Below are 26,427 nucleotides of genomic sequence, written 5' to 3'. Positions count from 1 at the left end.
CCTCAACCGAGCCCTTGAGGGAGCTCCTGCTCCTTGCACCTCCTGCACCCGTTGGGTGTTGCTGCTGCTGCTCCCGGCTTGGCCAGGTGGGTCCCCACCGGCTGCCGGCGGGCTCCGTGCCCCCTCTGTGCGGCATCACCGCAGGCAGGTGCCGCTGCGGCGTTACCGGGAGCCCCGCAGGTGGCTGGGGAGCTGCGTGTGGTCGATGCCGACACCGGGTCCCTGCTTGGGGGGGGAAACCGCCTCCTTCCTGCCTGCCGCAGCTGCCGGCACTGCCATGGGCCACCTGCAGGCACCGCGGGGAGCCGGGGGGAGGCTGCTCCCACCTCAGGGCCCCCCGACTCAGGGCCTGCAGGCACCCTATGGAGGGGAGCACCCCAAGGATGGGTGCTGCTGTGCTGGGGTCTTTGGGCTTTGCTCCGTGCTGGTGCTAAGGGCGGCCCTGGGGGGCTTTGGGGTGAAGCCTGTTGCCATTGGGCTCTTGGCAGGCGCTGCAGCAGGGTCAGTGCCATGGGGGGACATGGGATGGGTCCATGCACCCTGTTGCAGCGCTGGGTGCTATGGGGAGGGGGGGGTATTGGTTCACGCTGGAGACATCCGGGCTCCGAACCCCGTGGCGAGGTGTGTGACGCCAGAAGCGGAGCCGAGCCTCATATTTGGGCACGGAGCAGGTTATTGGAGGCCGGGGCCCCGCCACATGGGAGATAACCCAACTGATAACGGGCTCAAAGGGTGCTGCTGCTTCCACTGGCTCCGGCGCTGCCTATAAATCACCCAGCCCACCCCACGAGGGGGTGTCCTGGCATGCGAGATGGTGCCTGGGAGGGTGCTGGGGGTGCTCCTGTGGGTGCAGCTCAGCCTGGGGCAGCCTCGGAGCACCCCAGAGCCCCAGGCTGAGCTGAGCAGCAGGCAGGGCCCCGATGAGCTGCGGCTGGTGGGTGGTGGTGGGCGCTGCGCCGGGAGGGTGGAGGTGAAGCATGAAGATGAATGGGGCTCCGTCTGCAGCTACGACTTCGACTGGGACGCCCGCTGGGCCACCGTGGTGTGCCGGCAGCTCGGCTGCGGCACGGCGGCCACGTCGTCCCCGTACGCTCCGTTCGGGCAGGGCACCGGCCGCATCTGGCTCCACGTCTTCTTCTGCCGCGGCGACGAGGCGATGCTGCAGGACTGTCCCCATTTCGGATGGGGCCAGCACTTCTGCAGCCACGAGCGCGACGTGGGGGTGACGTGCACAGGTGAGCTGGGGGACGCCGGTGGTGCCGGGACACCTGCAGCGGCGCCGGCTGTGGCTGAGGCTGGGTCGGTGCCGCGGTGCAGACGCGGTGGAGCTGAGGCTGGCGGGCGGCGGCGGTCCCTGCGCCGGGAAGGTGGAGGTGAAGCTGCAGGGACGCTGGGGCGCGGTGGCGGACGACACGTGGGACATGGTGGATGCCGAGGTGGTTTGCCAGCAGCTGGGCTGCGGCTCGGCCGCCAGGGCCTACATCGAGAGCAGCCGCTTTGGCCGCGACGACAGCCCCATCAACATGGTGCTGGTGAACTGCCGCGGGCACGAGAAAGCGCTTTGGGAGTGCGAGGTGAGGGGCTGGGGGCCCTACAGCGGCATCCACGACTTCGACACCGGCGTCATCTGCCAAGGTAGGAGCCGGGAGCTGGTGCTGGCACAGGGCAGAGCCCCAGGTCTGGGTCGAAGGGAGCTTAAAGCTCCTCCAGCTCCAACCCCTGCCACAGGCAGGGACCCCTTCCACTGGAGCAGCTTGCTCCAAGCCCCTGTGTCCAACCTGGCCTTGAACACTGCCAGGGATGGGGCAGCCACAGCTTCTCTGGGCACCCTGTGCCAGCGCCTCAGCACCCTCACAAGGAAGAGCTTCTGCCTTATCTCCAACCTGAACTTCCCCTGTTTCGGTTTGAACCCATCACCCCTTGTCCTGTTGCTCCAGTCCCTGATGAAGAGTCCCTCTCCAGCATCCTTGTAGCCCCCTTCAGCCACTGGAAGCTGCTCTGAGCTCTCCACACAGCCCCAGTGTTCTCAGCCTGGCTCCATACGGGAGCTTCCCCAGCCCCTGAGCATCCTCGTGGCCTCCTCTGGCCGTGCTCCAACAGCTCCACGGCCTTCTTACGCTGAGGACCCCAGCTCTGCACCCAGCGCTGCAAGCGGGGTGTCCCCAGAGCCCAGCAGAGGGGCAGGATCCCCTCCCTGAGCTGCTGCTCACGCTCTGGGGGTACAGCCCAGCACATGGGGGGGGTTCTGGGCTCAAGCGCTCACTGAACCGGGTCCTGGGGAGCTGCTCCTCACCCAGCAGCCCCAAGTCCTTCCCCTGAGGGCTTCTCCGACCCCTGAGCACCGACCCGGGGCCTCTCCCCGCAGGGTTCTCCCAGCTGGTTGGTGGCGATGACCCCTGCGCGGGGCGGCTGGAGGTGCGGCAGGGCCAAGCCTGGCTCGGGCTCTGTGAGGATGCCGTGGACCTGAACGCTGCCCAGGTCGTCTGCCGGGAGCTGGGCTGCGGCTCGGTGCTGGCTGTGCCGGGGCCCGGGCTCTTCCCGGGGGGATCGGAGCCGCAACGGGGCGTGGGATTCGAGTGCAGCGGCACCGAGCTCGTCCTCAGCGCCTGCCGGCGGCGGGCACCGAGCGCCCAGGCCTGCACCGGCCACGCCAGCATCATCTGCTCCTGTAAGCGCCGGGGACACCGGGGGGTGTTGGGGGTCCCGTCCCCCCCCCGCACCGTTGTCACCACCACCCCCCCAACCCCCTTTGTGCCCCAGCCTACACCGGGTTCCGGCTGGCGAACCACAGCTCGCGCTGCGCCGGGCGGGTGGAGGTGATGGTGGGGGGGACGTGGGGGTCCCTCTGCGCCAGCGCCTGGGACCTGCCCGATGCCCGTGTCCTCTGCCACCACCTGGGCTGCGGCCCTGCCGCCGCCGTGCTCCCGGGAGGCTCCTTCGGCAGCGGGAACGGGACCCTGCGCCTCGACGCCTTCGGCTGCAGCGGCAGCGAGCAGCACCCCAGCCAGTGCCCCGTGGCGGTGCTGGGGGAGCCAAGCTGCCCCCCCGGCCACGCTGCTGCGGTCGAGTGCTCCGGTGCGTATGGAACACCGGGGGGGAAGAGCCTCACGGGGCTCTGGGGACACCCCAAGCACTGGGAATGGAGGATGCGGGGTCCTTTGGGGTGAAGGGGGATGAGCTGCGGCCCAGCATCGCCCCAGGACCCTGTGCTGCAGCCCCATGGCACCGCCGGTGCTTTAGCATAGAATCCCGGATTGGGTTGGGTTGGAAGGGACCTTAAAGCCCATCCGGTTCCAACCCCTGCCCCGGGCAGGGACCCCTTCCACCGGAGCAGCTTGCTCCAAGCCCCTGTGTCCAACCTGGCCTTGAGCACTGCCAGGGATGGGGCAGCCACAGCTTCTCGGTTCGATCCTGCAGGCGCTGCCGAGCCCGTACGGCTGCTGGAGGGGCAGAGCCGGTGCGAGGGCCGGCTGGAGGTCACCACGAGCACGGGCACCTGGGCCGCTGTGTCCGCGGGGCTCCGGGACACCCAGGCGGCCACCGTGGCGTGCCGGGAGCTGGGCTGCGGCGAGCTGGAGCGGGTCTCCCCCGTGCCGAGCCCCAGCGCCGTGGGGCTGCAGGAGATGCAGTGCTCGGGCAGCGAGGACGCCCTGGCGCAGTGCAACGTCTCGGCCGCGGCCGTTGCTGCAAGCGGCGCTCCCGAGGCTCTGGCTGTTGTGTGCTCCGGTGAGTGCCCCGCCGCGGCCCGGGGGGTGCCGGCCCCGCAGCAGCAGCCCCGTTGCATCCCGTCCGTGTCCCGCAGGCAGCCGGCGGCTGAGGCTGGCGGGGGGCCCTGGGCGCTGTGCGGGGCGTGTGGAGCTCTACGTTAAGGGCGCTTGGATCCCCTTGTGCCAGGACGGCTGGGACATCCCCGACGCCGCCGTCGTGTGCCGGCAGCTGGGCTGCGGGGCAGCGCTGGAAGCGCCCGGCTCCGCTCGCTTCGGCCCCGGCGCGGCGCCGCCGTGGCCGGGTGCCGGTGGCTGCGCCGGCACCGAGGAGTCCCTTTGGGATTGCCCGGCCCCAGCGCAGCGCGGCTGCCGGCTGGGCGGCGGGGCCGGCGCCGTGTGCTCAGGTCAGTGCCGGGCACGGCGGGGGCGCGCAGCCGGAGCCGGGCGGTGACCCCCGCGTTGTCCCCCCGCAGGGCAGCTCTCCCTGCGGCTGGCGGGCGGCAGCGGCCGCTGCAGCGGCCACTTGGAGCTCCTCTACAACGGGACGTGGGGCCGCGTGTGCGCCGACGGCACCAGCGCGGCCACGGCCGCCGCCGCCTGCAGGCAGCTGGGCTGCGGGCACGAGGGCAGCCTCGGGGCCGTGGCTGCCCCGCTGCCGGCCCCCGCCTGGCTCGCCTGGGTGCGCTGCGAGGACGGGGCCCGCTCGCTGTGGCGCTGCCCCTCGGCTCCCTGGCGCCTGCAGCCGTGCGGGCCCGGCGGGGACGCGCATGTGATGTGCGCCGAGGAGATGCTCACCCCGGCCCCGGGGAGCCCCACGGTCACAGGTAGCTCTGATGCTGAGCCCTGCGCCGGGCCGGCCGCGCTCCACGGCCTCGCTTCACCTCGCTCCCCTGGCCCCGCAGGTGTCCCCAGTGCCAGCACCCCGCGGGCGGCCACGGTGCCGGTGCCGACGGTCCTGTGCGTGGTGCTGGGGGTGCTGCTGTGCCTGGCGCTCGCTGTCCTGGCTGTGCAGATGTACCGTGCCCGGGCTGGGCGACGAGGTGGGAGCCGGGGCAGAGCTGGTTTTGGGGGGTCCCGGGGCTCCCCGCCATGGGGTGGCTCAGAGGGTGGGCACTGGGTGACGCCGGTGCTCCTGGTGAGCGCTGCTGCTGTTCCAGAGCTTGGCAAAGCCGTGGATGCTGTGTATGAGGAGCTGGACTACACCGGGATGCAGGAGTACCAGAAGGTGCCCAGTCGCCCAGGTCGGTGCACGTGTACCCATGCTGGGGTAGCTCTGCCCCACGGCCCCACCACAGCGCCGGGTCCTGGCGGTGTGGCACCGGCTCATCCCGTGGCGCGTCGGTGTCCCCCGTCCCACTGTGCCCTCTCCCCACCAGGCTCCCCAACAGAGGGCTCAGAGACGAAGCTGCCCTATTACACCGCGGAGGATGTGGAGGAGAGTGACCCCAGCGCAGCCCCAGGTAGGGACATGGGGACAGGATCCCAGCGAGGACCCCCCCTAGGACTGGGGAACGAAGGGGGCACAGGGTCCCCTGGCCTGAATGAGCCCAGCTCAGCCGTGGCTCTGGATGAGCAGCCCCAGGGCCTCCCGGACGCCCCTGGTGGTGTGGATGGAAGGGGGGTGACACAGCCAGAGCCCTGCCGCGGCCTCCGGGTCACCCCCATCCCCTCCCCGTCGCTGCCCCAGGCCCCCCCGATGGCTACGATGACGCCGAGGCTGTGCCAGAGGAGTCCCTTGGCACTGGGGACACCCCCGAGGGGGTAGCACACGCAGGTGAGTGTCCCTGTCCCCTGGAGAGCCACCTCGGGGGGCTCTTGGCTGCGGTGGCTGCGGGGGGGGGAGAGAGCAGCAGCAAATCCGTGGGGCTGCAGCAAGACCCAGATGGGGTTTAGCGGCCCCCACTAAGGCACCAGCCTCTGCGGTCCCCAAGGTGGGAGCCGTCCCCCCCCAGGAGGCACATGGGACCCCCCGGAGCAGCCCCCAGAGGACACAAGCTACGATGATGCTGACGTTGGCACCTTGGGGACGTTGCTGTGAGGATGCTGCGGCCGCACCACACGAGGCCACGGGGACACAAGTGCGGGCGCTGGGGCTCTGTCCCCAAGGACGGGTGGCCCTGGCCACGGTGGTCACCTCTGGTGTCCCTCTGCCAGCAGCGCTGCGGGGATTTGGGGTTGGTTTCACTGAATTCCCATGGTTTTCCTTACTAAAACTCCAAAGCTGGCTGGAGACTCACTTCCAGGCTGGCACCTTGCTCCCGGGGACATCAACCCTCCCTTGGGGATGTGGGGCAGGTGCTGGACCCACAGATGGGTCCCTGCGTGGGACTGGGACAGGGAGAAGAGCAGAGGAAGACAAGGGAAATAAGGGCCCCAGTGCCTTTATTTGGCATCCACCAACCCCAACACGTGTGTTCCCAGCAATAGGTGGGGGTCTATATAGATCTATATAGATCTGTTCCCCACACATGGGGAAACGGGAGAGGGAAGGATGCAGGATGCAGGATGCAGGCAGCACCTCCTCCCCTGCGCCCCCACGCATGGGGCAGGCTCAGACCCAGAGCGGGTTCCCCCCAGGTCACCAAGGCCTGGGCTGGGAACGGCTGGGGCTGCTCCAGGGGCTCTCCTAGAGGAGGGCTCCTCTGCGGAGCGAGGGGGGCACCCTCCTGCCCGGCAGGGCCCCGCGGTGGAAGGGGAGCCGGGCCATGGCCCCCGTCTGCGGCACCTCCTGCTCCAGGAGGTACCCGACCTTCAGGCTGGGCTTTAGCTCCTGCAGGGCAGCCAGGGCCTGCAGCGCGTCCTGGGGCAGCTCGGCCGTGCTCAGCCTGTAACAGAGGAGGAGAGAGCTGTGGGGTCACCCTCGGCTTGGGGGGGGGGGTCAGGGAGACCTGAGAGCAGCTCCAGTGCCTGAAGGGGCTGCAGGGAACCTGGAGAGGGGCTTGGGACAAGGGATGTAGGGACAGGCCAAGGGGAATGGCTTGAACCTGCCCGAGGGGAGACTGAGCTGAGCTCTTAGGCAGAAGCTCTTCCCTGTGAGGGTGCTGAGGCGCTGGCACAGGGTGCCCAGAGAAGCTGTGGCTGCCCCATCCCTGGCAGTGCTCAAGGCACAGGAGTTTGGAGCAAGCTGCTCCAGTGGAAGGGGTCGGGGTTGGAGCTGGAGGAGCTTTCAGGTCCCTCCCAACCCAACCCCTTCCCTGTCCCGCAGCACTGACCCTGTCCCGCCGCGCTGGCACAGGGGTGGAAGGGGACCCGCAGCCCCTTACCCCAGGGCCCGCAGCGGGCAGGAGGGGCTCCGGAGCTGGCGGCAGAGCTGCAGGACCCCGTCTGCCCCCAGCTCGTTGTCGCTCAGGTCCAGGCAGGTGAGGGGAGGCGTCCCCGCAGCCAGCGCTCGGCAGCAGGCGCCCGTCAGCCGGCAGCTCCCCAGCCTGCGGGGTGCGGGAGCGGGGATGTGCGGCGGGACCGGCCGAGCCCCCCCCCCCGCCGGGGACCGGGCCGCCTCTTACCGCAGCGTCCGCAGGCGGCAGGAACGGGGCCGCAGCCCCTCGCACAGCAGCTCCGCGCCCGCGTCCCGCAGCCCCTCGCTGAAGGACAAATCCAGCTCCTCCAGGCAGGGGCTGGTGCTCAGCACAGCCGCCAGGTCCTTGCAGCAGGCGCTGGTGAGGCGGGAATACCGCAGGCTGCAGGGAGAGAGCCCCAGTGCCACCCCACCGTGGTCCCCGACCCGGTGCCACTGCCCTGAGCGAGCGGGGGACACGGGGATGATGCCACCCCAAGGGACTCCTTTGGGTACCATTCCAGTGCTCCCACCCGCCCCCGGGGGTTTGGTTGCTTGGGAAATGCCCAGGGATGCTGTGGGGTGCCAGGAGGGTGCTCAGGGGTGCTGGGGTGATGCCCAGGGGTGGCTTAGGGATGCCTGGGAATGCTGGGGATGCTCAGGGATGCTGGGGGAATGCTATGGGATGCCTGTGGGTGCCAAAGGGATGCTCAGGGATGCCAGGGGGATGCTCAGGATGCCCGGGGATGCCAGAGGGTACCAGGGGGATGCTCAGGGATGCTGGGGCTCCTAAGGGGATGCTCAAGGATGCACAGGGATGCTGGGGGAATGCCCAGGGATGCCCGGGGGTGCTGGGGGGATGCTATGGGATGCCCGTGGGTACCAGGGGAATATTCAGGGATGCCTGTAGGTGCCATGGGGATGTCCAGGGATGCTCGGGGGTGCCAGGGGGATGCCCAAGGAAGCCTGTGGGTGCCAGGGGGATGCTCAGGGGTGCCCGTGGGTGCCATGGGGATGCTCAGGGATGCCCAGGGGTACCAGGGGGATGCTCAGGGATGCCTGTGGGTGCCATGGCGATGCCCAGGGGATGCTCAGGGATGCCCGGGGTTGCCATGGGGATGCCCAGTGATGCCCAGGAGTACCATGGGGATGCTCAGGGGTGCCTGTGGGTGCCATGGGGATGCTTAGGGATGCCCAGGGGCACCAGGGGGATGCTCAGGGATGCCTGTGGGTGCCATGGCGATGCCCAGGGGATGCTCAGGGATGCCCGGGGTTGCCATGGGGATGCCCAGGGGCACCAGGGGGATGCTCAGGGATATCTGTGGGTGCCATGGGGATGCTCAGGGGTGCCCGTGGGTGCCATGGGGATGCCCAGGGATGCCTGTGGGTGCCATGGGGATGCCCAGGGATGCCTGTGGGTGCCATGGGGATGCCCAGGGGTACCAGGGGGATGCTCAGGGACACGCAGCGTGCCGGGGCTCTCACCGCAGTGCACGCAGGCAGCAGCCGGGCTGCCGCAGCCCCTGGCAGAGCAGGCGCACGCCGCGGTCCCCCAGCGCGGTGTCCCCCAGCTCCAGGCGCTCCAGGCTGCGGTGCTGGGCCAGCAGCGCTGCCAGCGCCGCGCAGCAGCTCTCGGGCAGCCGGCACCACTGCAGCCTGCAGGACAGCCCAGGCAGAACCCCCCCACCGCCACCGGCCAATGGGCATGGGGAGGAACCACGCCGACCCGCCCCACCAGCCAATCAGCATCGAGGGACCATGCCCACCCACCACCTGGCCAATCAGCCTCAAGGGAACACACCAACCCACCACCTGGCCAGTCAGCATGGAGGGAACACACTCACCCTAAGCACAGCCAATCAGCATGGAGAAACCTCCCCTTTTCACCACCACCCCACCCCCCCCCCACCCCCCCCCAGCCAATCAGCCTCGAGGGACCATAGCCACTCACCACATTGGCCAATCAGGATGGAGAGCACACATTCACCCTTAGCACAGCCAATCATCATGAGGGACCTCACCCACCCATTGCCGGGCCAATCACCATGGAGGGATCCCACCCTCTCACTCCTCAGCCAATCAGCTTGGAGGGTCCACCCTCACCCACGGGCAATCAATGTGGAGCAATCACACCTGCTCACTCCCCAGCCAATCAGCATGGAGGGACCCCACCCTCTCACCCCGCAGCCAATCAGCATGGAGGGACCACCCCTCCCATGGCCAATGAAAGCCTGGCCTCACCCCCCAGCTCCCTCTTATCCACCCTAGAGCAGCACCCATCCTCTCCCCTCCAGCACCCACCCACCCCAGCTCAGTCTCTTACCGTAGCACCCGCAGGTCGCTACCAGGGTGCCGCAGCGCCCGGCAGAGCACATCCATGGGGGAACGCAGCTCCTGGTGCTGCGGCTCAGCCATGGGGCCGGGATGTGCTCCGGCATCCGCGGGCCCATTGCTGCAGGGCACAGAGCCGTGGGTGGCTTTCACCGGGAGCGCCTGGGTTTGGCACTGGCGCAGCAGAGCTTGGCACCAGCTCCTGGGAGGCCTCGGCAGGGCCCCCCATGGCTTTGGGAGCACAAAGGGTCACGAGCAGAGCTTGGGGTGCACTTAAAGGTTCCTCATGGGGGCTCTGCTCTTTGCATGCAAGCAGGGGGAAGCGAAGCCAGGGGAGCCCCTGGGCACAGAGGGGTCTGTTAAGGCCAAGGACGTTGAGCCAAGACGCTCCATCTCCATCCCTCCCACTGCACTCATGCCAATGGAAGACCCAGCCTGATCCTTGTTCTCCCCAAGAGTAAGTAAAATCCTCTGCTCAGGAACTTAAACCCCATGGAAAGAGAGGTGGGGGATGCCCCATCCCTGGAGACCTTCCAGGCCGGGTGGGATGTGGTTCTGGACAACCTGATCCAGATGAAGATGTCCCTGCTCGTTGCAGGGGGTTGGACTGGATGAGCTTTGAAGGTCCCTTCCAACCCAAACTAATCTATGGTCCCTTATGGTTGAAGGTCCCTTCCAACCCAAACTAATCTATGGTCCCTTATGGTTAAAGGTCCCTTCCAACCCTAACTAATCTATGGTCCCCTATGGTTGAAGGTCCCTTCCAACCCAAACTAATCTATGGTCCCTTATGGTTGAAGGTCCCTTCCAACCCAAACTAATCTATGGTCCCCTATGGTTGAAGGTCCCTTCCAACCCTAACTAATCTATGGTCCCCTATGGTTGAAGGTCCCTTCCAACCCAAACTAATCTATGGTCCCCTATGGTTGAAGGTCCCTTCCAACCCTAACTCATCCATGAAAGGATGAATTTTGGTGGGAGGAGCTGAACCCCAGGAAAGGACGAGGTGTTTGAGTGCAAGGAGCTCAAGTGCCTTGGGGTGGGAAAGGAGGAATCTCTGGGATTTGGGGTCTCCAGAGCAGTACTTACCAGGGCACCGATGCTGCCGCCTCGGACTTGGGGTCCTGTTGGTGGAAGGAGCATCCCCGGAGGGTGACAGAGCCCAGCCCAGGCCACTGCCTGATGCAGAAGGAAAGAGCCATTTGGTCGTACAGGGTCAGCTTCGTGTCCTGCAGCTCCATGGCACTGAAGGCACCCAAGGCCCTTCGTGCGACGCTCTCGTCGTTCATCTCAAACAAGAAGTGGAACGTGTCCAACCGGGACAGCTTCATCCCGGGGCCAGGCTGGGAGGTGCCCCTGTGCCTCCCCTGCAGCCAGCTCAGCAGCTCCTCCTTGGCTCGCGGTGAGCTTCTGCACCCGAGGGTGTTGTCCATGTGCTCTCTGCATTCTCGGCTCGCCAAACCAAACAGGAACCTCACCGTTACGTTCAGGTCCTCCCTGGACTCGCTGTAGCTCTCTAGCAACACCTTGATGTCTGCGGTATCCCTCGAGTCACCAAGCACCTCCACGTTGCCCTCCAGAACATAGAACATCGCTGCAAAGAACTCCTGGAGGTGCAGGTGGGTGAAGCCGTAGCTGTTGCCATGCTCCACTCCTTCCCCTGGGATCTTCTCATTGAGGAAGAGGGGGAGAAGGTCTGGCTGGTCCAAGCCTCGGTCCTTGATTGCCTTCTCCTCAAAGAGCACTTTGTGCTTCCAGATGCCATCAGCAGCCAAGGAGCAGAGCTGGAGGAGGAAGGGGTGGAGGTCCTGCGGGCTGCCCCTGCCTCTGTGCTTCGCTAACCAGGAGAGGTAAAGCACACCAATCCACGCGGTGGCTTTGGAGCACTCCGTGAGGTCCTTCCCCTTGCGAAGCTCCTGCTGCAGGATGCTGCAGACGGTCCAGCTCATGACGGGGATGCTACACAAGCTGTAAAGGATCTCGTTGGCCCTGGCAAACCCAAAGGCCACGTCCGCTTCGTGGTCGTTCCCAAAGTACCTGTGGAAGTATTCCTCCCTTGCGGCTCCGGAAAATCCCACTATTTCCACGTAATCCTCCCCCTCCAGGCACTGCCCCAGGCTCTGAAGAGCCATCGGCCTCGTGGTGATGAGCAAGGAGGACTCGGGGAGAAGAGTCTTCTTCAGCAAGCCCATCAGGGTGGCTTCCAGCGGCTTCACTGCGCTGGGGTCAGAGCTCAGCTCCAGTTCAGGCTGAACCAAGGCAAATCCCAGGGCCTCGAAGCCATCAAGAATGAACAGGATCCTCTTGTGGTCCTCCAGGATCTTCCCAACCGGCACCCTGCGGTGAGGGCAGCACTTGGACACCAGCTCCGCCACGCTGGCCTCCTTGGGAAGGGCCGTGTCTTTGCAGTCGATGCAGAAGACGTAGTCAAACTGCGTGTAGATGATGCCTTCCCCCCATTCCACCATCACCTTCCTCACTGCCATCGTCTTGCCCATCCCTGGGGCTCCCACCAGCACCACGACCTGCGGGCTTTGCCCGTCTGCACCGGGGTTAAACAGCGTGGAGATGGTGGCTGGCCCACTGCTGGTGTCAGCGCATCCATGGCTCGTGGCCGCGGCTTCACGCTTGCTCCGAGGCTTCCTGGTGATGGCCAGGGGGGTGAAGTGGCTCCGGACGGACCGGCTCTCCCCAGGACGTGAGTTCACCTCTTTGTACCGGAGGAACCCCTGGACAACGTGCTCCTTGTACTTCTGCTTGTGCTCTGTGCCAGTGAGGAGCAGAATCAGGCCCAAGCACAACCAGGTGCCCAAGGAGCTCCTCACCAGCAGCACCAATGGGATGGGTATTTCAGTGCTCAGGGCTTTAAGCCTGGCAGAGGCAATAAGGATGTTGGCAGCCAGCATTTAGGGCCTTTGGTCACTTGGGGGGGGGGGGGGGGTTCTTCCATCAGCCTGATCCATCAACCCTGCAATCCTCATCCACCTGGGAGCAAATTCAAGGGCCTGGGGTCCCCTCTGCTCGTGCTCCTGGGGATGCCTCCAGCTCCAAAGCGTTACCAGCATCACCCAAAGGCAAAAAGTGACCCAGGGCTCCCAGTGCCTCCGGGGGCTGCAGGAAACCTGGAGAGGGGCTTGGGACAAGGGCCTGGAGGGACAGGCCAAGGGGAATGGCTTGAACCTGCCCGAGGGGAGACTGAGCTGAGCTCTTAGGCAGAAGCTCTTCCCTGGGAGGGTGCTGAGGCGCTGGCACAGGGTGCCCAGAGAAGCTGTGGCTGCCCCATCCCTGGCAGTGCTCAAGGCACAGGGGCTTGGAGCAAGCTGCTCCAGTGGAAGCGGTTGGGGCTGGAGCTGGGTGAACTTTAAGCCCCCTTCACCCCACGCCATCCCCTGGCTCCCTGACGAAAGCTGAACGCTGGTTTCTCACCTTTCACCACCTCCCCCAGCAGCTCCTCAGCGAGGTCTCCCAGGTTCATCTCCCTGAGCACCCCGATGGCCACCTCCATCGCCACGTCCTCGCTGTAGCTCTCGCCCATGCAGTGGAGCAGCGCCCAGGGGTGGGAGGCTCTTGCCAGCGAATCCTCGGGGATTTTCCAGCCTCCTTCCACCTGAACCTCCGACAGCTTCGTCTTGAACTCCTGGAAGCCTTTCAGCGGGAGCCCCTGCAGCGCTCGCAGGAGGCCGGGCACCGCCGGCTCTTCCTCTGCCATCACCGGGTGTCACCTGAGCACAGCAACGGGAGAAGGACCAAAGGACCCAAACCTCATCCTGGGGTCTGTACCCATGGGGGGGGGCACTCCAGGCAGGGTCCCCCCGGCCCTGGGGACACCGAGGATGGTGGAAGGTGCTGCTCAAATCCCCCTGGGGTTTTGCTTCTCAACCCAACCCCACGTCCAGCTTGGAACTGGAGGAGCTTGAGGGTCCCTTCCGACCCGACCCATTCCATAGCCCACCCTGTGGAGGAGGCAGGGAACGGGGAACCGGGGCTGGAGCACGTGGGGGTTCTGTAGCTGAAGCTACAGCTTCCATCCGGGCGTGATGGGACCGGAGTGCTCCAGGGGGATGCGTCCAGCAAAGCTCCCTTGAGGAATGAAGGGAAAGGATGCTTGAAGGGGAGCTGAGGGAGGAGGAAAAATGCACCTCTGATTGACAGCGCCTTGGCCGGTGCTTGCTGATGGTGCTGCTCTGTGGGAGCAACTGCTCCTCTTGGAAGCATAGGGCACAGCCTGCTCCTTCCCTGGGATGCTGCTGCCATCCGGCCCCACCAGCAACGGGGGGGGGTCCCAGAGCCGGGGCTGTATCCTCCCCTCTGTAACCCAGCCTGGGGTACCGGAGAGCTCCACCAGCCCTCCGCTCTCCATCTGACCATGGAGGAGCTGCTTGCCCCTGCCTGGGTCCCTGTCCCAGCTGCTGCTTGCTCCCCTGTGCTGCCTTAGGGGATGCGACCTACTTGCTGCAGGGGATGCATCCTGTGCTCAGTGCCAGGGGGTTTCTGGGTGCTGCTTCCCCACTCCCCCTTCCCTCTGCAGTGTGCAGGGGGCAGGCCATTGGTTTTACAGCTCATTTCCTTTACTTCCCTTTTGTCTACACCGGTCAAAATGCTTCTGAAACTCAGAATCTGAGCCCACTCCAGAAGCCTGAGGCTGGGAGTGCATTGTGTGGGGCTGGTTACCCCTAGGGCTGAGGCAGCCAGCCCCACACAGCCCCCAGCCTCAGCACATCCTGGCCCTGAGCCCTGGAGCTGCCAATTCCCACTTCCCCGTCCTCCTGCTGTGTGGCCAAGGGTGTTTCTGCGCTGATGCAGAAGCGGTAAAAGGGGGTTGTGAGTGCTGGGAGCAGGAATTTGGGGCTTTCTCCTGTGTTAAACCCCAGATTTCCATAAGCTTTCCAGAAATAAGCCCCTGTCTGCCGCTCGCAGCAGGTCTGGGGGATGTTAGGAAGGGGAAGCACACGATGCTCTCGGCTGAGCCTGGCACAAGTCCCTAAAGCAGTGGGGAGGGCTGGTGCTGCCGGCGTGGGACCAGCCAGGCAGCAGAAGGGACATCAGCATCAGCCACAGCCAGTCCTGCCTGTGCCAGCTCCTCCGAGCCAAGGACTGCATCAAGATCACCTTGTGCATCCCCGCTCTGAGCAGCGCCGGGAGCTGCATCGCTCCCGGCAGAGCTGGGTCCTGGCACGGGGCCCCTTTGTTTTCTGCAGCTCCCTTCAAGCAGGTTTTTAACTGACAGAGGGGTTTAAGCAGCCTGGGTGCTCCTAATGCACATTGGCACAGCTGGGATGCACCCGGGCCTGGCTCCTGCGGGCAGATACACCGATCACCCAGCTCCAAGCCCTGCTACAGGCAGGGACCCTTAGGTCCAAGCCCCTGTGTCCAACCTGCCCTTGAACACTGCCAGGGATGGGGCAGCCACAGCTTCTCTGGGCACCCTGTGCCAGCGCCTCAGCACCCTCCCAGGGAAGAGCTTCTGCCTCAGAGCTCAGCTCAGTCTCCCCTCGGGCAGGTTCAAGCCATTCCCCTTGGCCTGGCCCTACAGGCCCTTGTCCCAAGCCCTTCTCCAGGTTCCCTGCAGCCCCTTTAGGCACTGGAAGGCTGAGTGAGTTACTCTGCAAGCAGCTGAGCTCCAAAAGTTGGTTTCTCACGGCTTGCTGGGTATAACCTCCTTAAGACATCCATGGTTTCTACACAGGCACATGGAGCTGGGCAGCGGGTCCAAGTAACCGTACGGAGGAGGACAAGCATGAGAGCGCTCAGGAAACCAGGCCTCCAACATCTACAGACAGTCCCAGGACCTGGCTGCAGTCTGGGGTAAGAGCAAGATTAGAGCCGAGTGATGTGAATTGGAGACCCGGCCTGGCTGGAGGAGCTGAGGCTGTGACAGGGAGGGCTCTTTGCTGTCAGCCAACTGCTCCTTGGGAAGAGGGATTTGTCAGCCCTTAACTCACTGCCGGGCACTGCCACGCTTGGAACCCCCTTGCATTGCTGGGGGGAGCCCCATACCCCTGTGTTGTCCACACACAAGTATCCCAGTTTACCAGGCTCTTCCCCTCCCATGTCCCCCAGTGTGTGTCCTCCTATTTTTATTCACTGCAGCCCCAGGCTGGCTTTAGAGGAGCCAGTGAGGGGTGCAGGCAGGGACCCAGTGCTGCAGGGGCAGCCCTGAACTGCAGAGCCAGCAAACCCCAGCTCAGCCCCGGACCACAGGGGATGTGCAGATGCAGCTGGACAGCCCCAACCACCCCCCCCCCCAAATCCCTGCCCTTCCCTCCGGATTGGAGCACTTGGTGCCCCCCCCCCTTGCTCTCCATCTTCATGCAGTCTGCAGAGGTGCATTGTGGGAAACTCCCAAGTTTCCCCCCTTCCTCTGCCTTCTCCCTCCCTCCTCTCTGCGCAAGAGCCAGCTCCCAAGGTGTGACTGCAGGACACAAGGTAAGAGCTGCTGCTTTCCTGCTTTCCTCCCCATCAGCAGCACCCAGGGTGTGTGTGGGGGGCAGAGCGCCGGGGTCCCCATCTATGGGTGCTGCGTTCCTCCTGTGGGTGACGGCGCGCAACAGAGACCCCCCCCATCACTCAAGGTGAGTGTCCCCCTGCTCGCAGCAGCCTGGGATGGAGGTCCAGGGCTCAGCACCACGAACCCCCACCGCTGCCCCTGTTCCAGAGGGCTGCTTTCACCCCACACGCGTGCGGCCGGCCGGCCCCCAGCACCTCCCTTCCCGTTCCAGCCCCCTGAAGGTCAGGCAAAGGCGGTTCCGCACGGGCAGCTCCCTGCGCTTCCGCGTACCTGCGATGCCCGCGGCTGCACCGGCCTGATCCCGCTGCTCCCGGAGGGGCCGGCAGCAGCACCGGGCTGGCCGCGGGGCTCCGAGCCTGCGGCCGGGCTCGTCCAAGCGCGGAGAAGCGGAGCCATGCGCCGGAAGCGGGGCTGCCGGCAGGAAGGAGGGGAAGCGGCAGCATCCCCGCCAGCCTCCAGCCTCGGCAGGAGCCTGAGCCCTCCCCGGCGGGGTTTGATCCGGTTTCCAGCGCGTTTCCTCTTCCTTCTGCACGCTTTGTGCTCTGCTTGGAGGGGTTCAGCGTCTCTCAGTGCTGGCGGTGCCGAGGCAGGAGGCAAACACGGGTAGGAGCGAAGAGCATCCTGTGAATCATCTTCCCAAGGGAAGGAGGTGGGGATGGCTCTGGTAGCTTTGATATTAAAGGGGTCTCCTTTGATGTCAAAGCCGCTGGGGCTGGAAAAGAGCTCACAAAGGGAAACCTGCCCCCAAAATAGACTGAAATAGAGCGATGACAGCGGGAACAGTGCCTATGCTGGGCTATGGGGAGAGTATCGCGCTGAATGAGCGGCAGGGAGGAGGGTACCGGGGCTGTGTGCTTCCAGGGATGGAACGCATGGGGGATGTCTTGGCTTTTTCAGCCTCGCGTCCCCGCTGCTCTGTTCTATCCGTGTCCCTTTGCAGCGACCTGTTGCTTTGGTCCTTGCTCCTGTTTAGCTCCCTGATCATCCGGCAGCTTCTGATGGGATTTAGGGGGGAAAAAGAGGATCTTTACGCCTGGATCTTGCCCAGCCTGGCCAGGCTTTGGCATCGGGGCGGGGAGGAGGAAGCGCTCCCATTGCAGCCCCGTTTTCCTGGGTGGGGCTTGGGCAGGATGCTGCCGGGAGAGGGAGGATGCAGCAGCCTGGATCCAGCTCCCTGCTCCGTCTCGGCACTGACCTCCGCCAAGTTTGACCTTCACAGGTTTGACCTTCAGCGTTTCCCATCTTTCCTCAGCCGCGGCGCCCAGCACCAGCCCCTGGCACCGGGATAACGTGGTGGGATGGGGGAAGGAACCCAGAATTCCCCTAAATGCGGATATCCCTCCCTGTGCATCCATCCCTTCCCTGGCAGGCTGCAGGGGCCGGGGCCTGTGTGCACCCTGGCAGGCTCTCCCCATCCTTGGTTCCGCATGGGGGTAGGCAGAGGGGAGGGATGGAGCTCTCCTGAGTGAGCGTTTCCGGGCTGGCTGAGCCCCATCCATCCTCTCCCAGGTGCTTCCCAGCTCTGTGCAGGCAGGGATTGCGCTCTGGCTCTGCCGCACAAGGTGAGTGATGGGCTTCATCCCAGAGCGTGCCAGGAGCATCCCGGGAATGTCACTGCCTGGCGCTGCGTGGGCCCCTCTGTTCTCAGGTTGGTGCCCGTGGAGCTGGGGACCGAGAGATCCAGAACTGTCTCTATAGGCATTTGCTGACCACAGCAGAGCCACAAAGGAGGGTGATGCCGCCAAAGCCTGGTGCAATCCTGCCATCGATCCCGAGGGATGGGTTTAGGATGGAGCTGAAGAGGGATGTTGGATTCGCTGCTGTTTCCTGCAGTGGTTGGGGCCGTTTCACCGTCTCAAATACAACCCGCATCATCTTCACTTGTGGATGCTGAATTTGAGATACAGGAGCCACTGACTGTCAGGAACAGGCCCTACAAGCAGAGAGCTGTTAGAATCAGCCTTCTGCATGTGGGTACCAGCTGCCTGGGGAGCAGCATCCCAACCTGAAGCATCTGCTCCCTTGCCTAAGGCAGTTCCCAAGTCCTGGCAGGCTCTGGTGGGAAGGGATGAGCTGTTCATCCCTCTCCAGGAGGCAGAAAGGAGGCAGGGAACACTTGCTGACCCAGCCACTGTGTTATTCCAGGGAGGGCACCACTGAGCCATTGCTGAGCAGAGACCTGAGCCATGGTCCCGTGGTGGATGTGCTTGGGAATTGCTCATCTGCTCCCTCCTGGAACACCTCCAAGTGGTGGAGGAGGAGATGTCACCGATGCTGAGCTCTGAAGCTGTGGTTGGAAGGGTGACAGCTCCCTTTGCAATAGCAGAGCTGCTGCAGGAGGCTGCTGGGCCAGCTTCTTATGGGGCTTTTGGGCTCTGGTGGCCTCTCTTCTGATGGCACAGGAGGTGCCAGCCTGTCCCCAGGAAGGGATGGGCCACCTTTTGATGCAGCAACTTGTCCCCAGCGCCCCAGCGTCGGTGGCATTGAATTGCTGGCTCTGGGAGGGCTGGAAATGTGCTATAAAGAAACAAAGCAAATGGGTTTGCAATGCAAACAGCCAAGACGTGCAGTGCCCAGGGCAGGATGCAGGGTGGCACAGTGGTCTGGGATGCGGGATGCACCCAGGTGCGTGCCCATACCTGCCTGTGAGATGCCACGCTGGCGGGTTAAGGCTCTGTGGTTCACGTTGCTGGCTGGGCATCTCCCACTGCATCACTCCTGAAGCACTCCCTGTTGGAAACTGCTCCAGTGCTTCCATGCAGCGTCCTGCGGAAGAGTTGCCATGGAAAACAGTCATCGTGGCTGAAAATCCTCGCCTTTGTTCCCTTAAACGTCTGCTTTGGAGGTTTCATGTTTTAACAGCCCGTCGTTTTTGATGGGTAACGCTACAGGCTTGTTCCGCTACAAAATATGGAACTAGGAAGTGGGAAATCAGGGTCTGATTGTGCCTGATGTGGGGCTCCAACCCAGGCTGGAAGCTGGGCCAGCACAGCCAAGTGAGGGGCTCTGGAGCCATCTGAGCTGTGACTGTCCCCTTCGGGAGCCGTGCTACGACCCGGAGGAGCTGGGATTTGCTTTGCAGCAGGAGGCCGTTTCCATCCCGACCGCAGCAGAGCATCCCCGGCTTCTCTCTCGTTCTGGAAGCTGTGGTGGAGATTGGAGCAGGTTCAGCTGCACCACGAGGGCTGCTGGCACTTGATGGGGGGGACCAGGCAGCTTGTCCAGCCTTTGGCTGGGTACAGCTCAGTGCCCACCCCTATAGACATGAGTCAGAGCGTGTGATGGGCCCCAGTGGAGAGTGTGAGACAAAGATCTTCTGTTTCCCAATGTTGTTTTGGCAGCTCCATGCTCATTTCTGCTGTGTTTCGGGAGCCAGAGCACGGGAAGGGGGTTTGTGCTGTGCGTACCAGCGCGGTGTGGGGTGCGGGTGATGCGCTGCCCCTTTGGGTGATGGATGCTGACGGAGGAGGGAAGGAGCGCTCTTGGCAGCAGCCTGCGTGTGTTTGCCAGGGCTGTGGGCAGGGAGCTGCGAGCGCCCTGGTGCTGCAGGGAAGTGGCTGGGTTTGCACCCACGAGGTGGCCTGGCAGGAGCTGGTGCAGCAGGAGCTCGCTGGTGCTGCTGATGGCAGGTGAGGCAGCAGCACGCCCCGCCGCCCTCAGTGCTGCGGGATGCAGAGCGGTTCCCCACTTCTCCTGGGCCTGATGGCTTTATTGGCACATAAGGGAGAGAAGAGAGGAGAACGGAGGGGAGGAGCATGGTTTTGCCATGCACGTGGCTGTGCACAGGGTAGAGCTGCGCTTTGGGTTCCCCAAAGAACTGAATAGAGCCCCCGGCAGAGTACGGTGCACCTGCACTGGGGGTTGGACTGGATGAGGTCCCTTCCAGCCTTAGTGATGCTGTCAATGTCACCTCCATCTCTCAGAGAGGGGTCAGGACAAGCTCGCTCGGCTCGGATGTGATCGTCTGCAGAGGTCGTGGTGGAGAAGAAGATGGTTTTGCCTTTCTCTGGGCTCATGCTGGTGGGGAGTGCACCGGGGCTGCTTGTGGGACCCCAAGCTGCTGTGTCACCCATGCAGGAGCGTGGCAGGGCAGCCTCTGGAGGGGACGCTGGAACCTGGGTTGTAAGCTGGGACTTTGCCCCATCTCTGTGCAGTTGCTGCCCCATCGTGGCGGTCAGGGCCTGCATCCCACAGCCATTCCCTTTGCAGATGTAAGGCAAAGCTACAGGACCCATCCTGCTCCCACATCCCACCTTGGTACCGGGAATAACCCAGGCTCTGGACTGCTGCATCACGCAGAGAGAGGTGAAGATCCCGGCGGCGCAGGGAGCGAGGGGCAGGGTCCTGTGAGGCTGGATGTGCTCCGTGTGGGGATGGATGCAGTCTGGTCACTGGGAGCAGCCATAGGATGGATGTAGCCATGGGGGCTTGCTGGCAAATCTCCCTCTGTGCGCTGCCTTTAAAGAGACTCCGGCATCTGACGCTCTCCACGTCGAGATGGAAAGGGTTTGTTGAAGAGGGAAGCGTTTAATCCAGGAGGAAGAGGGGGGGACATGGGGAGCAGCAAGGAAAAAGGGATCCATAAATATCCCGTCAGTGAAGTGGGTCAGCAGGCTCTGGTGCTGTGTCTGCTCCCTGCTCTGGCCCTGCTGCAGCGAGGCTGCTCAGCAGCATCCCTGAGGAGCACCCCTCTTGCTGTGCTTGCCTTGGGTTTGATCCCATTTGCCGTGCGTGGCGTGGGGAGGGGGGGATAAACCAGGCTGTGAGGGAGCTCAAAGCCTCCCTGGGGAGCTGCCCACGGCAGCCGAGCTCCTTATGTAAAGCTGGTTTAATATTGATGGTGGTACCGAGGCACTGCATTACCTCATCTGTCTTCACAGCACTTCTTGGAGATGGGGAAAGGCTTAGTCACGCTGTGCCATCGCTTCTCTTGGGTGCTTGCCTGGCATCTCCCTGCCTTTGACGTGGTTATTCCCCCCCACCCCAGCAGCTCGGGGAGGGGGGAGTGCTCTTTGTGCCCATTGGAAATGGGGACTTGAAGTACTGAAGCACAAACTGCGCTGGGATGGAGCAGGGGCTGAACGCAAATCCAGCCGGGATGGGTCACTCGCCATCCGGCAGAGGAAACGGGCACAGGCCCCTGAGGATGCTTTCCAAAGGACAGTGTCTGCTGCTCCAAGCTGTTACTTGTGGGTGAGACAAGAAGGTTGAGGGCTCAAGCACTGAGCTCCTGGAGCCATCAGCAGCTCCCCACTTCAGCGAGGGAAAAGGTCAGGCCTTGCCTATCATAGAATCATATCATGGAATGGTTGGGTTGGAAGGGGCCTTAAAGCTCCTCCAGCTCCAACCCCTGCCACAGGCAGGGACCCCTTCCACTGGAGCAGCTTGCTCCAAGCCCCTGTGTCCAACCTGGCCTTGAGCACTGCCAGGGATGGGGCAGCCACAGCTTCTCTGGGCACCCTGTGCCAGCGCCTCAGCACCCTCCCAGGGAAGAGCTTCTGCCTTAGATCCAGCCTGGATCCCCCCTGTTTCAGTCTGAACCCATCACCCCTTGTCCCATCTCTCCAGTCCCTAATGAAGAGTCCCTCTCCAGCAGCCTTGTAGCCCCCTTCAGACACTGGGAGCACTGCTCGGAGGTCTCCATGCAGCTTCTCTCCTGCAGCCTGAGCAGCCCCAGGACGTCCCTGCCTGATTCCCCAAGGGTTTCCAGGAGCGATGGGATGTGCTGGTGCCTGACACGAGCCCTCTGATGGGAGGTGGCCTCAAAGGGCAGTGGAGGTGCCACACTTGAGCCCGTGTTTTAAGGTGAATCCCATGCAGGGAAAGCAGGAATCAGCAAGTCCTTTCTAACTTCTACCCTAAACCAAGTCAGGAGCATGATTCCAGCTCTGCCTTCAGCGCTGGGGGCACAAACCCTGCTTTGTTCCAATGCGGTTGGATGGTTCCTTACCTGATGCTCAGCTGAGCTAGCCAGGACTTGGGGCTCCTCCTGCAGCCTTCTCCTTGCAGCACACACTCAGTCCCTCTTCAACTCTCTTCCAAGCCACTTTGGTGCCCTGGGAGAAGAAAGGGAGGCGAGGATGGATTTAAGCCTCAGGATCACAGGAGGGACACGCCGAGCCCTGTGTTGTGGTGCTCTGAAATGAGCCCTTCTCCAGGGCAATGCGCGATGATCACAGCCTCTTTTGCCATTAAATTCCAAGGGGGACTGAGCCCGCATTGTCCTGTGGGCAGTCACCCTGGCCCTCTTTGGAGGAGCCTTTCTCGCTCAGAACAGGCTGCCTTTCCCTCGGCACATCCTGCCCTTGCTTTATCCGTGGGCTCCAGCTGACCCGAGGTAACATTCCATAGGACCGTGCTGTTTTCCACCTGAAGGTCTCACGTGGGTGAGTTCAACCTCCGCTATCATACTGAGAGGCACTGAAGGGTCGAGTTGGACACGCAGAGGTTAGGCAGCAGCACTTGATCCCCCCCCGGTTGCTAACAGCCTGGTCCTGGTCATGCCGGCTCCTCTCACCTCGTGTACTCACAGCCCTGCTGCTCCTCTGGTTTTCCCTGTTCCCTTGCCAGGGAATTGTGTGTTTTCAGGCTCCTCTTTGGAGTGGCCAAATCCTATTTCTCCTCTTTATGCACACGCTGCCCCAGGAACACCATGTGCAGACTTCAGCCTGAAAGGAGCTCCTGGGCCTGGATGCGTGGTGGTACCTTAGCCCTGGGAGCCAGAGCCACGCTGCCCTTCCCAAAGGGAAGCTGCCTTAGGAAAGGGTCATTTTGTGTCCCTTAGGATGCTCCTTTGGTCTTTAAACCCAGCCAAATGCCAGCTGAGGCTTACGGAACCTGCTGGGGACCTGAAACGAATGGGGTTTGAGGTCTCTTCTTCCTCCATGGCGCTGAAAACCTTTTGCTGGGTTGGTGTAAGGGCAGTTGGCTTAGGAATATGATGGGGACTGGGTTGGGTGTTGTTCCAAGCCCTCCTTTAGCTTCAAGAAGCAGGGTCCTGCGAGGCACAAGCTGTCTCCGCCAGCCCTGCTCCGTGCTTTCAGCTCTCCTGGCTGGCAGCTGTGTCCTTCCAGAGGGAGCTGTGGGCAGGCTTGGCTCTCCACCTTGTCTCCTTGCTGATGACCTCCATCCCCAACCCACATGGGTGCGACCGTGCTTGGCTCAAGCCGTTTGGAGTTGCAGGATGGTCTTTGCCGTGGTTCAGCTGCTGCAGGCTACGGGCTTGGGGGCTGACAGTGGAGATGAGGCAGGAAGAAGCATTAAAGCTGGCCTAGTAATAGGGAGGCATTTAATGCTCTGTCCCAAAGCCAGGACAGGCCATGCTGCCTATGAGAATGGGGCTTTGGTGCTCGTAACTCTTCTCTTTGCCCCATAAAGGCGAACCTTCCTGCCTGTTTCCCAGACAGGTGGGAAGAACAAAGAAAGGGAGGGAGGCTAGGGGGTAAGGAAGAAGGTTTGGGGATCTGTAAGGTCTTTTCTGCCATCTCTGGCTCTTTCTCCACAGCATTTGCTGCAGGTCTGATGTGGTCAGCTGCTATTTCTGAGGCTGATGCTTTCAACTGGAGGACACCCAGAGCGTGTCATACAAACCATGCAGGCGAGGCCCTTGGTGCCATGGGTTAGTGGTGGCCCTGGCAGTGCTGGGGAATGGTTGGACCTGATCTTAATGGTCTTTTCCAACCTGGTTGATTCCATGATTCTAGGTTGCTGCTTTTCCCTTCCAGCTCGAAGCAGTTGGGGGGAAAGGTTGTAGGGCTTGGGGCTGGTCTCTGCAGAGGGAAGCCCTTCTATTGGTGTTATGGTAAAGCTGTAGTGACTCATCTGCTCTATTCAGTGCAGGTTGATGCAGCTTTCATCTGTGCAGCAGCTGAAATCCATGTATTACATATACAGGAGGCAGATGAACAGATGTATTTGCTAATTCACAGGGGGGGGGGCAAGGAAAGGTGCTCCTCATGTCAGCCCTGTTGCACTGACGCTGGGACCCGCAGCAGCCAGCAGCATCCCGGGGGGCTGTGGGGTCTGGGTGATGCTGCTTTTGCAGGGGCTTTTATTCCCCTCTTTGCTCCTTGAATCACTGCTTCCATCACGTCTGCTCCCTCTTGCCAGCCCGGTTTAGCTGCTGGGAAGTGACCCCCCCCCTCCCCTGCAAGGCACAGGTTGTTACACAAAGAAATGGCACAGGGAGGGAATGAAACCTCTCAAGTGCTGCTCTCTGTGTAGGAGGCAGAGAGGGAGCTGCAAGGGGGAGACAGGCACCGAGGAGCAGAGAGAAGAGAGGCATAAATAGATGTGAGGAGCTCTAAAGAAGAAAGCAAAGGTAGAGACACAGGAGAGAGAGCAACTTTGTGTGATGGAATGAGGGGAGAGGGGGAGACCAAAGGGCTGTGGAGAAAACCCTCGCATCTGCATGTGCAGGCTGAGCTTTTGGAACTGAGGAGAGCATGTGTCTGCAGGCTGTGCGACACAGAAGGGCTTAAAGAGGAGCACAAGCCCTTGAAAGCACCGGGCTGGAGAGGGAAAGGAGCGGGGGTGATACCCAAGGTGGGGGGGGTCTGCTTGGGAGGAGGGTAATGGCCTACAGAAGGGGGTTAAGTGCTGTGATGGGAGAGGATGTTCTGCATAGAGGAGCTCGGGTCAGGGCAGAAGTAGCAGAAAGGGAGCCTGAGCTTCTCAGACGCAGCATCTCAACCGAGCCAAAGGGTCCAGAGGGATGCTGGGCAGTTCTGCACCGAGGTCCAGACATAGGAAACCACGTCAGAAAGGCCTTTCATGGGGATGCTTAAGACCTGCTGATCTTGATTTCTTGCCTCGCTTTGATTTCCTCCATCTTTTAAAACCTTTCCTAACCTGGGTGTGGAGCTTCCATGGCTTTTAGTGGAAACCCAGCTGGAAATGGAGGCGTTCTCTGCCGAGCTCTGCGCAGCAGGGCAGGGCTGTGGGACACGGCTCAGAGCAAAACCAGCTTTCCTGCTTGCAGAGCTGATCAGTGAGGGCTGTGGATTAACTGGGAGGTTCTCAGCCCATGCAGAGCCCCCATTTCTCAGCCCAGGGGCCGGTTTCCCCTCTCCGTGCTTTACCCATCACCTCCATAGGCTGCCCGTGGCTTTCCTAGGGGACGGAGCAGGTGTTTAATGCTTGGCTTATATAGTAGAACCACAGAAAGGGTGCAGAGTGTGCGAGTGGCCCAAGTGATTGCTATCAAAGTGACTAAGCAGGGGATGTAATATTCATGACATGATGGATGTGACTCTCCCTGCTGTAACCTCTGAGCCCGCTTCAGGCTTGGGCTCCACTCGCTGTTCCTTCGTGTCATCCTTGTACCAGCTGTAAAATGAGGATGGATTGCTCCCCACATGAAGGGCAGAGCCTTGCAGGTGACTGCCGTGGATCTGCATAGGGTTTCTGCTGAGCAGAGCTCGATGGCTGCTTTCTGGAGGCAGTAGGCAGGACGAGGGGGTACCCACAGGGGTATTGCAACAGGAGCAAGGAGAAGCCAATAGTCCCACATGAGACCAGGTCTGTGGGTTTGTCTGCCAAGCCCCAGAGAAGCTTGGTGAGCAGCTGGGCTTGTGTTTGTGGGGTTACAGGATGCCCAGGTGTATGATGCCTCTTCAGTGAAGCACGAGGGGAGAAGGGTGGTGCTTTGGGTTACCAAAGAGGTGTAACGTCACAGGCTCAGGAATGTGAGCGTGGTTGGGCTGCAGTCAAAGAGCCTGTGCTCTTCTTTAACACACGAGGTGGGTTTGGAGCATGTAGAGCTGCTAGGGAGATCTGCGTGCTGTTGTTTTCGCCATGGGAAGGGCATGGACTTGGACTGAGTTACAAATCTAAGGGAAGAGTAGCTACTATCCTGCTTAACCCTGGCTGAAATAACCCCAGGGCAGGTTATCTGCCTCTCACCTGTCCATGTGCTGCCTCAAAGCTGGGCAGCTTGGATCATCCAGTGCCTTCTGGAGGCTTCAGGCTCCATCTCGGCAGGTATTACCCAGCTAGAAGTCATCCTCCATGGGAGGTGTGTAAGGTAAGCGCTGTGAAAAGCCTCCTGCAGGTGCCTGTCCCCATTCCGTGGTAGAGGAAGAGCTGAGACTGCACTCCCAGGTAACTGCCAGCCTTTCAGCCAGCCTTTTTGGTGTATGATGTACCAGCCTATGGTCACCAGGTGATGGGCTGCCACGATACCAGTGCTGCAGCTCCCTCAGTCAACTCCAGTTGAGAAGCTGGTGCCCATCAAACAATGGCTTACGAGGGAGAGCAAGGGGGGTGTGTGTGTGTTTCTGTCTTACACCAAGCTTTGCCCTGGCATTTCTGGGGGTAGGTTTCCTCCAGGCCAGTGTTTCTATGGAGATGGAGGGTGGAACACCACCGTGTCTGCCTGTTATCCAGAGGAGTCAGCAGCACCGACCGGTGCTGCAACCCTGGGACCCTCTTGGCTGTCATTAAAGCAGTGATGCAGTGAACAAGCTCCTGTTGCACTGAGCAGGCAGGAGGTGATGAAGCAGGCTCGGACCCCCACGGCTGCCTCCTCTTTGCTCCTAACTGCCCAAGCTCAAAGCTGATGTGGTGCTGCACCGCGCGGCAGCCACCTCCTTGCCTCCCATCGCACG

The 26,427-nt window shown here is 62.5% G+C and overlaps 2 protein-coding genes across 2 annotated transcripts; one reads left to right on the top strand and one right to left on the bottom strand.

Moving 5' to 3' along the window:
• The first annotated feature begins 811 nt into the window (after window positions 1–811).
• Window positions 812–5,332, top strand: LOC130610601 (deleted in malignant brain tumors 1 protein-like). Its single transcript, XM_057430626.1, has 10 exons — window positions 812–1,235; window positions 1,318–1,635; window positions 2,366–2,668; window positions 2,761–3,075; window positions 3,418–3,726; window positions 3,803–4,111; window positions 4,181–4,747; window positions 4,865–4,948; window positions 5,084–5,234; window positions 5,284–5,332. The coding sequence occupies exons 1-10, from the start codon at window positions 812–814 to the stop codon at window positions 5,330–5,332; spliced, it is 2,829 nt and encodes a 942-aa protein (XP_057286609.1).
• A 960-nt stretch (window positions 5,333–6,292) lies between these two features.
• Window positions 6,293–13,024, bottom strand: LOC130610596 (NACHT, LRR and PYD domains-containing protein 12-like). The gene is made up of 7 exons (XM_057430621.1): window positions 12,739–13,024; window positions 10,402–12,076; window positions 9,305–9,433; window positions 8,467–8,637; window positions 7,211–7,384; window positions 6,971–7,132; window positions 6,293–6,532 (listed from the first exon to the last, which is right to left on the bottom strand). The coding sequence occupies exons 1-7, from the start codon at window positions 13,019–13,021 to the stop codon at window positions 6,334–6,336; spliced, it is 2,793 nt and encodes a 930-aa protein (XP_057286604.1). The 5' UTR covers window positions 13,022–13,024; the 3' UTR covers window positions 6,293–6,333.
• Between the last annotated feature and the right edge of the window lie 13,403 nt (window positions 13,025–26,427).

This window comes from Pezoporus wallicus, unplaced genomic scaffold (assembly GCF_028554395.1).
Source record: "Pezoporus wallicus isolate ANWC-B61680 ecotype Strahan unplaced genomic scaffold, APGP_CSIRO_Pwel_v1 contig_8824, whole genome shotgun sequence".
In the NCBI taxonomy this organism is placed as follows: Eukaryota; Metazoa; Chordata; class Aves; order Psittaciformes; family Psittacidae; genus Pezoporus; species Pezoporus wallicus.
This window is presented reverse-complemented; position numbering and strand designations above follow the sequence as displayed.

Excerpts from the sequence above, each read along its gene's own strand:
- LOC130610596 (XM_057430621.1), bottom strand. The coding sequence starts at position 13,021 with ATGGCAGAGGAAGAGCCGGCGGTGCCCGGCCTCCTGCGAGCGCTGCAG. Across the intron at positions 12,077-12,738 it reads GCTGGGGGAGGTGGTGAAAG|AGCACAAGCAGAAGTACAAG; the intron begins GTGAGAAACCAG and ends TCACTGGCACAG. Across the intron at positions 9,434-10,401 it reads GCGGCAGCATCGGTGCCCTG|CAATGGGCCCGCGGATGCCG; the intron begins GTAAGTACTGCT and ends TGTGCCCTGCAG.
- LOC130610601 (XM_057430626.1), top strand. The coding sequence starts at position 812 with ATGGTGCCTGGGAGGGTGCTGGGGGTGCTCCTGTGGGTGCAGCTCAGC. Across the intron at positions 4,112-4,180 it reads GGCCGGCGCCGTGTGCTCAG|GGCAGCTCTCCCTGCGGCTG; the intron begins GTCAGTGCCGGG and ends GTCCCCCCGCAG. Across the intron at positions 4,949-5,083 it reads GAAGGTGCCCAGTCGCCCAG|GCTCCCCAACAGAGGGCTCA; the intron begins GTCGGTGCACGT and ends TCTCCCCACCAG.